Source organism: Muscardinus avellanarius (genome assembly GCF_963383645.1).
Source record: "Muscardinus avellanarius genome assembly, chromosome: 9".
NCBI lineage: Eukaryota > Metazoa > Chordata > Mammalia > Rodentia > Gliridae > Muscardinus > Muscardinus avellanarius.
The window spans coordinates 5,668,951-5,683,365 of record NC_137795.1 but is presented as its reverse complement, the minus strand read 5'-3'; the positions used below and the strand labels follow the sequence as shown (position 1 = coordinate 5,683,365).

General features: G+C 44.6%; 1 protein-coding gene across 1 annotated transcript in view; it reads left to right on the top strand.

Moving 5' to 3' along the window:
* The window catches only part of PLEKHA8 (pleckstrin homology domain containing A8), a gene marked incomplete at both ends in the record, with an annotated part of 51,021 nt that extends 37,307 nt beyond the window's left edge, over positions 1–13,714 (top strand). Inside the window, 2 exon segments of the mRNA XM_080701587.1 lie at positions 8,436–8,497; positions 13,517–13,714. Coding sequence (XP_080557713.1) covers positions 8,436–8,497; positions 13,517–13,714 — 260 coding nt within the window.
* Positions 13,715–14,415: the final 701 nt, after the last annotated feature.

Sequence of the window (14,415 nt, the reverse complement as noted above, 5' to 3'; positions counted from 1 at the left end):
ATTTTCTGTTTTATCGGGTTCTGATGTTGTGGGGTTGTGTGCATTCATTGCTCCAGTATTATTCCTCTTTCCCATGATTTCGGATGTTTGTGCCTTCTCTGGGTTCTTCCCTTGGGTCACTATGGCTTCACTTAAGGTGTTCTGGATCTCGAGTCTGTAGTATCACAGACCCCACTACTCCTTTACTGGGTTGTATCACAGAGTCTCCGACCCAGAGAGTCGATAGAGGCTGCTTTAGACTGTGGGGGGTGCCAGGTTGCACGTTCTCCTATGGTGTGATATCTCTGCCACCGCCCCTCCCCCACTGGGTCAAGTCCCAGGGAGTACAGTACTGGGATTTCTCCTCTGTGGCCCGCAATTTGACTCACTGTTGTTGAGTACGCAGATGTAGCTGTACTGAATTCAGTGAATTCGCTGCTGCTGCCACCGGTGGCAATATGGCGCCGCTGCTACACCCTCAGCTGTGGGGCTGGAGTTTTTCTTCTTGGTTTTGATTTCCACTCTAAATCCCTGCAGCGTGTGCTGAGCTCGGCCACTGGGAGCTTTAGGTGATCTCTGCGCTGAGAAATCCCGCCTGGCTGTTCCGCAGTGGCTCACCTCGGCTTGCTGTAGCTGTCCCGTGAATTCGCCGGTGCCGCCGGCAGTATGGCGCTGCTGCCGCGTCCTCGGGCGTGAGGATCTCCTCTGTGGCTCTGTTCTCAGTCCGCTTTCCTTCTGGAGCCTGGTGATTTTTTTTTTTTTTCCTCTGGTGATGGTGTTTTCTGGCTATGAAAGGCGCTGATTTTGTGGTAATGGAGACTTGTTGTTAGCGGGGCTCTTAAGCCCCGCTTTTCTCGGTCGCCATCTTCCCAGAAGTCCTTAAAATTCTAATATTGAATACTGGAGGCTGAGACAGGAGAATCTAAGACAGCAGGATCTTGGTTTGTGGCCAGCCTTAGCTACTTAATGAGGCCTTTTGCGACTCAGTGAAACTCTGTTTCAAAATAAAGAATTAAAAATAGGGCTGGGTCTATAACTCATACACACACAAAAAAATTCTAATATTTAATTTTATTTACTGTGTAAATAGCTACTGTTAAAAGAGTAAAAAGTACCAAATGTATCTGTTACATAAGTTCTTTGTAAACATTTCACTCAGTCTTCCAAATAACTTCTAAGCCAAGATGTAGTGAGAACAAATACCTTCCCCAGGGCCTCCAAGTCTACATCCCGGTTCTCAAGTTGGCCCAGGGTCAGCATCACCATCACCTGGAAACTTAATAGAAATGCAGACTGCCGGCCCCGCCTGCCTGCTGAGTCCTAGTTTTTGGTTTTTTTTTTGTTTTTGCTGGTCTGGGATGGAGCCCAGAGGCATTTGACCTCTTAGCTACACACCCTGCCCAATTTTTTATTCTGTATTTTGAAACAGGGTCTCACTGAGTTGCAGAGGGCTTCACTAAATAGTTGAGGCTGTCTGCAAAATGCAGTCCTCCAGACTCAGCCTCCCGAATGCTGGGATGACAAGCGTGCGCCGCCACGCCCGGCTGAGTCCTGTTTTAACAAGTGGTTAGAGTGTTTTTGATCTTTGCTGAAGTCTGAGACCCACTCCCCTAGATTGTCGGCCATTGGAGCTCATCTGCCGCTTGGCTACTTGTTGACTATATGGAGATTTTTTACTGCATCCGAGGGATTATGCATAAGCAGAACTAAACATCACAATTAGATAACTTACTTAAAGGTTTTCAGGTCAGTGCTCATAAAACGTGTATAGTCCTAGTAATCTTGGAGCTGGGGGATGAATGTAAAGTTCTAAATGACACAGCGGAGGCCTTGATATCTATGCCTTTCTGGAAGCCGCATCTCTGGTTACGCTACTGCAGCCATGATGTAATAAGGGACCTCTCCCAGCAGCTGGGCGGGCCTCAGGCTCACGGCTGCCTGGCCACTGAGCCATGCTTGGGCCCCACACGGTCATCGGCGGGGAGCCTCGGGTGGGCCCACGCAGCCGGTGCTTTGAACCCTAGCATCCCGTGGCGTTCACTCATCCTTTTAAAGGAGGAGCAGAGTGCAAGGCCGTTCTGTGGTCTGCTGACGGCTGATTCCCTCAGCTTGCAGGTGCCACGTCAGAGAGGTTTGGGGACACATTTTTGTGAGTGAAAGGAGAAAGTGTTGCTCTGGCATTTCAGACACCATTGTATTAAGTGTTATGTGCTCTGCACTGTCTATTCAGCAGGATAGAACATTGCCACATCTCTCACCTCCTCACAGCTCCGTAAATGTCAGGGAAACTCAACCCCACCAAGACGTCTACCACAGAACAAAAAAAGATCCTCCAGGATGCCCCGTCATGTATTTAATGAGAAAGGCTTTCAGCGGCAGGAGAGCCAAGCAACAGAAAGTCAGAGCTCACAACCAGATACTCGTCCTCACATCATAAGTTGACGGGTTATTCTGAAAACACTGTGGACCAGGAGCCTCTCAGAACCACTCACAGCCAGCGGGCCGGTGCCGTGCTGCACATGCCCGCGGCTCCCAGAGCTCTGCTACCTGCCTCGCGTCGGCCCACTTCTTCTTGAGTCGGTGTTTTCCATGTGACTCGTTAGAGGCCTCGTCACTATGAGGGATTCAGAGGTTGCTTTCTTAGTAGCTTGGTTTTTTAAAAAATCATGAACACTTAGACATTTAACAGGTATTAACTACTTGGCTTAATATATTGCTCATGTATACCCCTTGGTCCCACTCACTCTCCTTGTTTCCTAGAGAAAAACTTAATCATTCTGAGTTTTCTGTTTGTAATATGTCCGCATGTTTCTGTGCTTTAACTACATATTTATGTGTCTGTAAGTACTAATTACCAGCAGAGTAGAGTTCCCACATTCTAACACTTGTCAGACTTTTTAATTTGTGCCCGGTAGATGTCAAATTATAGAATAATGCCAGAATTCCTTAGATTACTAATAAGATTGAATAGCTTTGTTATCTTCATTGACAATTTCATTTCCCCATTATTTATATGCTTTGACCATATTTTCTCTTAGGTTTTTTTTCTTTATTTTTTTCATGCAAGTTCTTTATAATTTTTGTCTTTTCTAGTAATGAACTGTAAATGTCTTCTGGCATGTCTTTTCTCTTTATTTATGATTGATATTGTGTAGAAATTCTTATTTTTGTAATCAAACATTCTTTTCTCTTATTGTTTGTATTTTTTATATCTTCTGTAAGAAATTTCTTTCATCCTGAGACCATAAAAATGTATGACACTTTGTTCTCAAAGTTTTGTAGGTTTGCTTTTCATCTTTCTGGAATTTGTTTTGAGAAACTCTATGGCAAGGCTTTAATTTTATTATTCCCCACCAGAACTCCCGCTCTCTTGGCCCCACTTGTTGGCCCCCTTCCTTTCCACACTTGGGTATCGTAAGCTCTGACGTGCATGCGGGCTGTTCTAGACCCCATGCTTTGGTCCATTGTGTTTCCATCCTTGTACTTGGTAAACAGAGCAGCGTTCTGGCAGGGCACAGGTACGTACTGTTCTACGTGAGCAACCGGACTCCTCTTTAGTCACAGGGCCTCAGCACAGCTTCATGATCTCAGTCTTGCCTCTTCCCACCAGCCTCCTGTCAAACGGGCTCCCTGCTTTCAGACTGCCAGCTCCCTTTTTTGCCCAAGGATAGCCTGGCCTAGTACATTGGCAGGGCTGAGATGATTGTCATTTCCCGAGCCCAAGTCTTTCCAGCCTTGATTATCTTCTTCCCAGGCTCTCCACTAAGACTAGCTTTGTATTTCTTCCTCGTCTTTCCCACGACTCAGAGTAACCAAGGTTATTCTCATTCAGATACTGAAAAGTGCAGGCATAGTCCTTAAATACATCCTAAGGAGTTTCTGAGTTCCCAGTAAAGAAACCAGATCTGTGCTGTTTCCATACACAGAATAGGACGCTAATTCTTTCAGGAAGTGGCTGGGAAAGGCTTACTTTTAATTTTCGTTATTTTGTTTCATGAAGAATAAACTTTAGTTTTTTTTGGCAGAATGGTTTGATGTGATTCAAGTGCCCCAAGTTCTAGTTGCCTTTAGCTTTGTGACCTCGGGCCAGTCCCTGCCCCTCTTGGCCTTCTGTCTCTTCATTTGTAAAAGGGAGAGAATTGGGTAAGGTGATTATCAAGTCTGCCAACTCAGAAATTTTAATTCAGTCTTTGGGAAATTGACACATCTCAAAGATTTGGGAGAAGGTATCACTTATGTCTTCCAGAGGCCAAAAGGAGTCTCAAGTTATAGAATCATGCATAGTGATAATGAAGGAGTAGGTCAGTGAAGATTAGTGTATTTCATTATCTAATCTTCTCAAGGTGAAGATGACCAAAGTAGGCCAGGCTTAGACTTCATCTGTGCTACTGCAGCTGCGTGTGGCAGGGATACTTGCAACCCTAGGAGTCAGCTGAGGGCTTGGCTTTTTCTCTTTTTCTTTAGTGAGTCTTAGTTCATTTTTTGGTTTTAAATTTCATCCGTGGTCTTCCTAGGCCTGAGCTGGAACCCAGCCCAAGTTCTATAACTCTCGGCTCTCATCTGGCAGATGGTACTCCTCTCTTGAGCTGTAGCCAAGGAACCGCTGCTCCCTCTGCTAGCGGCAGGGGGAAGGGCTGGTGTCCACACACTCCCTGGTCCTTAGCCGCCCACACCATTGGACTCTCAGTGCCTGTCTTGAGAAGGAGGCACAGAGAAGGGTCTCCAGGCTTTTTGAGCAATTGCCTCGAAGGCATAGTGTAGGAAAGATGTGAGGTGTCTGGGGCTGGTGAAGCACTGGGTGCACGGTCCTTACACGGGCAGTTTGCTCATTCAGTAGCTTTGTGGCCAGCTGCCCAGAGACCAGGATGCTGTATCTGCTGCATACTGTAAAGAAGTGCGAGTCCCACCCAGGCGCTATGGGAGACTAAGACGGGAGGATTACAGGTTCAAGGCCAGCCTCAGCAACTGAGTGAGACCGCATTTCAAAAGTAAAAGTAAAAAGGGCTGTGCTTATAGCTTAGAGGTATTCCACTCCAGTACCACAAGAAAGGGGGAGCATGAGTCTCATCTTGTTGTTTCCCAACCGCAATTCCAAATCATGAAGATGATGACAGATCTGGTGACAGAAAGCAACACTCTGCAGAAAGCTATTTCTGTAACAAAGAGAAGACGTCCTCAAAATGCCGACTGTGGTTAATTTCAAGAGCAATGATTGTTTCTTTAGTTCTTTTTGTTTTGTACTTCCCACATTTTCTACAGTGGACATGTGTTACTTTGAAATCAGAGAATAAATGTTATAATTTTCAAAATTGCCACTGTGCCTTAGGTAGGAGTTCAGAGTCATTGACATGGTAGATAAAGGTCACGATTGGCCCCAGCCCACTCGGTGACCACCACTTCATGGTGCTCCCTCAGCCTGCAGCCACCTGCTGCCCTTCTCCCCGCCCTGCCCGTCGCTCAGCATTCACATGCCCGGGCTGGATTAGTGTCTTCCTTGTAGGCTCTGTTCCTGAAGCACTGTGTCCAAATCTCTACCGTAGCAATCAGTTTATATAATAATGATTTGTTAAGTAGCTCCCCTAGAATCGCTTGTGAGCTTGAAGGCAAGGGAGTGACTAGGCTTAAGTCAGCTGAGGATCCCACTGTTCTGTGCACTGTCGTTTAGTGGAGTCGCTAAATTCTTATTAAGTGGAGCAGCTGTTCACTGTAGATACCCACAGGCATCTCTTAATGTGTTTGTAATGGCATTTAGTGCCCTTCCTGGATGAGGGTCGCGAGAAAGCAAGGAATTCCACTGTCTCCCCTCAGTGACTCCTCCTGGGGTGTATTCTGTTGACTGTACACTCTTGCCAGCCCATGTGGCTCCTCAGATAGTTGAAATGGTTGGAAATTTGCTTTGCTGGTTTTTCTCAGTGGCTGTGGTTGGTATTCTGTCTTTGTATTATATGCTTATGGACCAGCAACCCTTCCTCAAGTTGTCTCCACTAAGGCCCTGCATACTATCTAAAATTCTCCTGATACCATCCGTTCCCTTATAGAAAATTAGCTAGGTTTGTGGCTTACATTGCAGATATATATGTTTGACCATACCCTGATCTGGTCAAACTGGTTTTCTAAGGAAGAAAAATTAAATTTAATCTTGCATTCATTCTTTTTTACCTCTTTTCTAAGTCTTCTTCATACTTGAATTCATACTGGGGATGGAACCCTTCTACCTCCGGGCTACACTCCCAGACCTATTTTATATTTTATTTGGAAACAGGGTCTCTTAAACCAGCGAGGCTGGCTTCGAACCTGCATGATCCTCCTGTCTCCGCCTCCCAAGCGCGGGGATCACAAGCGTGCGCCACCACGCCCGGCCATGCTTGAATTCTTTACCACTATGTCTGAGCTCTGTCACACTGGATGCTGCGTCTCAGCCTATTCCTAACACTTCCAGTAGCCTGGGAAATCTTGCACTGAGTTTCAAGTAGTCTTTTACATGAGCATGTTGCAACATATATTGAATATATGTCTTTTATATAAAATATATTTTGTGCAAATTCAAATATATAAAATTGAAATAGGACGAACTAAAACTTAAAACCTAATCCATCTTGTGTGTGTGTGTGTGTGTGTGTGTGTGTGTGTGTGTGTGTGTGTGGTGATGGGGATTGAACTCAGGGGCATTCAGCCTCCAAGCTACACACACCCCATCCCAGCCCTATTTTTTATTTATTTTTATTTGAAAATAGGATCCCACTAAGGTGCGTAAGGCCTCACTAATGTCTGAGACTGGGCGTGAACCTGTGGTCCTCTGGTCTCAGCGTCTCAAATCATGGGATTTTAAGCTGCACCACCATGCCTAGCCTAATTCATTTTTAAAAATAAGAGTTGACGAGAATTATAATTTCAAAGGTGGGCCACTTGCGTCAGCTGTACAGCGTGTGTGAAGTGACAGTAAAGCAGCTACCTGGCTTCCGCTGGCAGTGTCCCGTGAACTTGCTGCTCTTCATTGCTTAAAGGTTGCTCTTGGGGTTCGGTGTCTGCTTCCCCATGATTTTAACATCAGCCTGTTATAATTGAAAATATGTTATAGCCTATTATAGTGTCACCTATGCATTCATTAAAGTTTGGTAGTACTTGTGCAAATGCTGAAACTAACACATAAAAACAAGTAAGTTTGGAATAGAAAATCTAGATGTAGTAAGGTAAAACATGAAGGCTGAGATCAAACAGCCCCCACGATATGTTGTGCTAATAGTTTAGAAATGAGCACTCTATAAACTACTGGAAATAATACTTAGAAATAAAATGGAACATTGAAATAAAAGTGTATGATGGTGAGGTATATCTGCCTCTCCTGAGAATGCATTTACTCCTGTGGGAAAATCAGTTTTGAATTTGCAAATATTCAGTTATTCAAAATCTTTAGGACTATGTCACTTGCGTAAAATATAGCCACCTTGTTATTGGGATTTTTGTCATTAAAAGTACTACTTGTCTTTAAATCTTTTAAACATGTTAGGAAAGAAATAATGGTATAAGATACTAATGAGTGTTATTAATGGTTCTCACCTTTTGCTTGTAACTAGCTTAATAACTTCAAGCCATTCTTTTTATAACATTGTTGTTTGTTTTTGTTTTGGTACTAGGGGCATTCACTTCCAGTCTACACCCCAGTCCTTTTTACTTTGAAATAGGTCTTGTTAGATTGCTGAGAGCCTTAGTACATTCCTAAGGCTGCCATCCTCCCATCTCAGCCTCCCAAGTACTGGGATTACAGGCATAGCTGCCTGGCCCAGCCTTGTTTAGGTTCCTGAGATAAAGTCTTGCCAAGTTGCCCAGAATGGCCTCAAGCCTCTGAGCTCAAGCAAACTCCTTACCCCAGCCTCCTGAGCAGCTGTAACTGCAGGCGTACAACACCACAGTCAGCTTTTCCATAACATTTTTAAAGGTTTCTAGCTTTAATATTTTCTCTCCGGGTTCATAGAGGTACTTAGGACAAACATTTGGCCTCTGAGAATAGAATGTTAGAATTTAAAAGAGCCCTAGAGATCATTTTGCAAAAGAGGAAGCAGATGTCTAGAGGGGTCAGATGAGGGAGTGGCTCAAGGTCAGTCTGTATTTCAAACAACTGCACTGTATTTATACATTGTTTAACAGTGTATCTCTAATTATATTTACTCTCAAATTTTACTATATGTTCTCCCTTGTTTTTTTATATTTTGAACTTTTCCAGCTGTGATAAAAGCTTAAGTTCCAATATAGTAAAGCATTTAATTTTCTTTAAAAAAAATTCACAAGAGCTTTTTTCCTATGTAAAACTCTGGGGGTATAAAATCTTGCAACTAGATTTTCCCCATCAGTTCCTAATACCGATAGAACTTTACAGCATGCATTAGAAAGCACATTCTACAAAGAGCACGCTGCATTCCGACGCAGTCATTTCTCACGGAGTTGTTCTTCTTTTCAAGATAACGCATATGGCAAAACGTTACGGCAGCACCACGGCTGGGTAGTTCGAGGGGTTTTTGCGGTGAGTAACCTCTGTCCCCTAATGTTCAGATGGTCAAAGTAAGATGTTGTGCTTTGTGTGTGTGGTGGTTCTATTTGCTTTATTTTTGAGGATAAGAAGAAAATCTTACCTCATTTATGTTTATAGGCCTTCAGTGTGTGGGAATGTCAGCGATAAAAAGTGTCCAGAATAGCAAAGACTAGTAAACAAATCTGAATAAAATAAATGGTTTGCCTTATCCGATCCCCCTGGCCTTGTTGTTGCCTTTCTGATGAGGTGGTAGAGTTGAGTAAGAATGCAGAGAGAGGTAGGTAGGAATCAGTCGTCACAGACTTACACTGAGGGGAGAGGATGGGTTGGAGCCATGAATCCAAGCAGAGAGCTCCCTCTGCTGCCCATTGTATTTAATCCTGGTAATTCTCATATCTCAGTTAGCTTTTTTTCCAAGTTAAATTTTACATTTGGATATTCAGTGTATTGAGTGTGCCAGCAGATAGACGTGGCAATGTCTTCTTGTACGTCGTTTTCACTGTGAAGGGCTGTATTGTTTGTGAGTTCTGGCTCCTGTTACACCACCTCTTCCTTCTCAGCTTGCCTCACTAGAAGGACACAAACTGAGACTCAGTGCCCTGGACAAGTCACTAGACCCCTGTGTAATCAGCAGGTATATGGCTCCCTCCCATGAGCGGCAACAGTAGTTCTTCCATCCAGACAAGAGTCAGTCTTAGTCAGATGTGTCCATGAAGAGGCAGAGTCTCTGTCACTGCACACTAGGAAATGTTGTAGAATGTGAGGTTCCTTGGAAGGTGGCGGGAAGAAAGTAGACTTGCAAAAATGATGTCTTTTAGTAAATTAATCTGCCTGATATAAGAAGTGTTTAGGTCATGATTTATCCTCCTGCTTTCTTTAGTAAAGAAGGAAGAGTATACAGTGCAAGAAGTCAGATATTAAAAATATTAATGGAAATGAAATATTTTTGAAGCATCGAGGAGGCTAGCTCCATCCACCCTGCACTGCATAGGTGCCAGCCTACTGCATACAGACTTGCCTGCAGTGCATGCCTGCCCACCGTGCAGGGCTGCCGTCGGCACGGTGCCAGGAGCTAGCACGTTCATTGTCTCTGTTGATCCTGAGGATTAGCTCCCACGATTCCACAAGTTCACTACTGTTAAGTCTGGTCCCAAAGTGAACTATAGCAGAGCCCGGGTCTAAACCCAGACCTGCTGTCTCCAAGGCTAGTGCTCACCCCATCAAAGCCTCTGCAGTGAAGGCAGAACAGTTGAGAAACCACTGCTCAGTCCTTAGGCAGCGGATGCCTGCTGCTGCCTCCCTGGGTCTCCCTGAGTAAGTACTGTGATTGTGTGCCTGCTCCCGACACCTGAGTGCCCTTGGTGAGATACTTAAATGCAACAACAACAAAAAATGAGTTGCCCTGTTGATAAAAAAAAAAAAGTTGGGGTTTTTGTTGTTGTTGTTTTATTTTGTTTCAGTATAGAAGGCAAAGTTTAATCCCAAGATATTGATGATTTAAATATGTTGCCAACAAGCATACACCTGTAGGAGAAAATTTATCATAAATATGAGTCTCTAAAAGAGCTTTTGCTGGGCGTGGTGGCGCACACTTGTAATCCCAGCGCTTGGGAGGCTGAGATAGGAGGATCGCGCAGGTTCGAAGCCAGCCGCAGCTACTGAGTGAGGCTCTCAGCAACTTAGTGAGACCCTGTTTCCAAATAAAGTATAAAATACAGCTGGGAGTGTAGGAAAGCCCCTGGGTTCCACCTCAGTACTACACACACACACAAAAAAAAAACTCTTAAATATTTAGTATTTTCCCTGATAACTAGTGAGTGAGACTGGTGATGAACATTTCGAAATCAGGTAAAAATAGAAAAGAAAAAAGTTAACTGCCCATATTTTCATTATTAATATTTTATTTTACCTTCTTGGCTTTTACTTTAATATACTTATATCATCTACTAAATATTGATCGAATTATATATAAGTGTAGATAAATGTGTTCATACTTATAGGTGTTTATATTTTCATACCTATATGTGTAGTACTTTATGCACTTTGTGCACATAAATTTTTCTACATTTATTGTATAATTCTGTACTCTTTCTCCCCATTTAATAGATTCTATCACGAACATTTTTAAATGCCCTAAAAATGTGAGAACAGCACTACATTTAGTGACTATAATACTTCGCTAGTATGAAGCATCATAACTTTATTTGCCTAATTCTCTGTATTAGACACTTAAAGCTGCTTCTGAATTTGTTTTGAGGAATAACACAGCCTCTGTTCACATGCGTTTTTTACTAAAACTCTTATTCCTTCCATGTAGATCCCTGAAAAAGTTGCTGCAATTAATACCAAAATCTCCAACCACAACTTACAGTTTTGAGCCTTCACCAGGCACTAGATTTGCTTTAAGCGCTTAAACTTATGACTCTTGAGGCAGTTGCTCCTGTTTTCCCTGCCATAGGGAGGACCTGGTGCAAGAGGTGAGATCAGTTCACCCGGAGCAGGAGCGTGCGAGGCACTGGATATCGTTGCCAGCGAGTTTAAAGCCATTTGTTAAGAAGGTAGATTATGCCAGGCATTTGGAAATACCCTTTCAACAGAGGAGTTACGTCCATAGCTTGATTTTCCCCTTCAGCTTCTAGTATTATTTCTAACTCATCCCTGCTTTAGAGGTTTCTTGAGTTTTCTTGTGTGCTAATTAGCATAGTTAAATTCATTCTAACTGGTATCAGTTCAAGAAAATATCTTTTCCATGCAAGGAATTTGATTTATTTACCAACCAAATAAGGAATATTTATTTATGTGTTTATTTATTTATTTATTTTTGCGGGTCTGGGATGGAATCCAGGGACATTTGACCTCTAAGCTACACCCCCCAGCCCTATTTTTTATTCTTTATTTTGAAACAGGGTCTCACTAAGTTGCAGAGGGCCTCACTGAGTAGCTGAGGCTGTCCTCGAACCACGATCCTCCAGTCTCAGCCTCCCGAATGCTGGGATTCCAAGCGTGCGCCAGCACGCCCGGCTCATATAGGGAATTTTTATCTTCAGATAACTGCAGTCTCCTAAACTGAGGCCAGCCTGGGCTCTCTCCAGCTTGGCCCATAACTGTCGGCCATTTGGCTTTTTTGTTCCCCTCCTCAGGCAGACCAGACAGCTGGCTCTAGCGCTGCTCTTCCCTTGCTTCTGGAGTGTCTGTGGCTGGCGTAGAGTGCTCGGGGAATAGTCATTCTCCTGAGAACCTGTACGGTGTCATGTCGGCCTCCAGCCCCATGCACTACCGGAAGATCGGCTGTCAGCCGTATTCTGTCGTGCTGAGTGTTCTTCAGGGTGCTTTCAGAATCGCTTCTTTGTCCTCGAGGACAAAGGACATACGCTTTTTTTCTTATCTTTATCATCTTTGTGCTGTGCACTTGGGCTTTAAATCAGAAGACTCCTTTTCTGGGATGTTTTCTTATATTACATTTTTTGATAACTACCTACTCTTTATTTTCTATTCTCTGTGTCCTGGTACTCCAGCCATTATCCAGGCATTTGTCATTTGCCGGCCAGGGAGCTAAACACTTTCTATATATCCCACTTATCCTTAAAATAAGAGTGAGCCGGGCGTGGTGGCGCACGCTTGGAATCCCCGCGCTTGGGAGGCGGAGACAGGAGGATCGTGCAGGTTCAAAGCCAGCTGCGCTGGCTTAAGAGACACTGTTTCTAAATAAAAAGTAAAAAATAAAATTGGTGTCTGGGATTGTAGCCCGGAGGTAGAAGGGTTTCCAGGAACCCCAGTACCACCAAAAAAAGAAAAAGAAAAAAAAATAAGGAGAGTGGCACTAGCCTTCTTCAGATGAAGAAGGTTAATTCTAGGAGATTAAACGTTGCTCAAATTCCCCAAGCAAATGTGTACAAGAGCTTAGAGTCAAGTCCAGGTCTGTCAGCCTCATCCAGCCTGTCCTTAGCCACTCATGATGATCCAGTTACTCTCACAGAAAGGGGACTTTAGCTCTCACCGTCTTTTGAGAGTATAAGGAAGGTCAGAAGAACGCCTGGGGTACAGAAATTCATGGCTTTGTATTCGCCTCAGGTGAGCCAGCCTAGTGGGTGTCAAAAGCAGATTTTTATCAAGCTTAGAGTAGATTGCAAGGGGAGAAGAGGCTCAGGAGCCTGGAGGTCTTCTTTTACGGAGAGCTGTGGTGTGCAGCGTGGCTACAGAGCGACCAGCTGAGATCCTGGCCACGCACTCGTTAGCTTTTGACATTTCTCTTAGAATAGGGACATGAACTGCGCAAGGTTATTATCAAAGATTAACTGGAACAAAACATGTTAAAGCATCAGCACATAAGTAAACAAGACATGTTAACACCCTTTTTAGAAAACATTCAAGGTTATAAAAGAAATATTATCCGTGTGGGGAAAAATAGGAGCTATGCAAAGAAACGTGGATCCAGATGGGGTACAAACAGGACAGTGAGGTGGCCTGGAGGATGGAACGGGAGAGCGGACACGGGCAGCGCATAGGGGCCAGCTCTGAGGATCCCAGGGTGGTGTGGGCAGGAAGGGAACTTTCAGACACCGCCTCCCTTAGCATTCCCTGACTTGGTGGCATCATTCAGCATTAAGATGGCCCAAGTGCCTGCTTGCCTCTTCTCGCCGTAAGTGATTTATTAGGTACTTGAAGCATTATTTATTTATTTAGTGGTACTGGGGTGCCTGGAAGCCCTTCTACCTCCGGGCTACACTCCCAGACCTATCTTATACTTTTTTATTTGGAAACAGGGTCTCCTAAGCCAGCGCGTCTGGGTTCGAACGTGCGCGATCCTCCTGTCTCCGCCTCCCAAGCGCAGGGCTACACGCGTGGCCGCCACGCCCGGCTTGCAGCGTGATTTTAGAACTCCCAAGTGAGCGGGTGTTCATATTTCTTTACTCTTGCTCTCCTCAGCTCTCTGTCCGTGAGTGTGCATATGCACAGGTGAGTGTCGGAGATTAACTCTGATGCCCGTTCTCACCAGAGATTCTTTTGCAGTTAGCTTTGAGGGCAGCGCCATCCTATGAAGACTTTGTGGCTGCGTTAACCATAAAGGAAGGCGACCACCAGAAAGAAGCGTTCAGCATTGGGATGCAGAGGGACCTCAGTGTCTACCTCCCTGCCATGGAGAAGCAGCTGGCCATACTGGACACTCTCTACGAGGTACACGGGCTGGAGTCGGACGAGGTGGTGTGACGGCCCCAGGACAGCGCCTCCTAACTTCAGGGAATAAAGTTTGCTGAAGAGTTGTGTTGCCCTCCTTGATTTCCAGCAACAGCTTCAGTCCTCTCCAACTCCTTTCCTCGGGGAATGATGAGGGGGAGGCAAAACCCAGTGCTTTTATATATAATTTTAAAAAGTACATATGTGTTGTATGTGTTTCAAAATCAAGGTGCTATATATTTCAGTTTAACAGGCCTACTGGAAACCAAATCAGAGCTGTCACCGCCTGGAACAGCAAGTAATAAGAGCAGATTTGACAAATGAATTTGTTGGCAATGTGTGTTATATTGCTTTGTTTTAGTTTTTAGTGTTAATGGGCCACTCAAACCTAAGCTGAAAATGAGTAAATTCTGTGTCGGGGACTGTCAGCCACAGTTAGTGTTTGAGTCCTCTGAGAATGAGACTGAGCACCTGGAGCCAGCCCCTCTGCTGAAGCAGTTGCTGCGTGGAGGTCTCCACTGCCGATGTCAGTTCTCTTCCTGCTCAGTGGGGAGGGCCTGTGTATGAGGGAGGTTCAGCGTCTGGCCTGACCACCATCCCTGTTAGTAGGCGGAAGACTGTGAACGGGCTTGAGGAGGTCGGGGTGTGCCTAACCCCACTCCGAGGACAAGGGGCGGCCGGGTTGTTTGAGATGGTACTTACCCGGCGCCACCCTTCCCACCATGTTTCCCCTG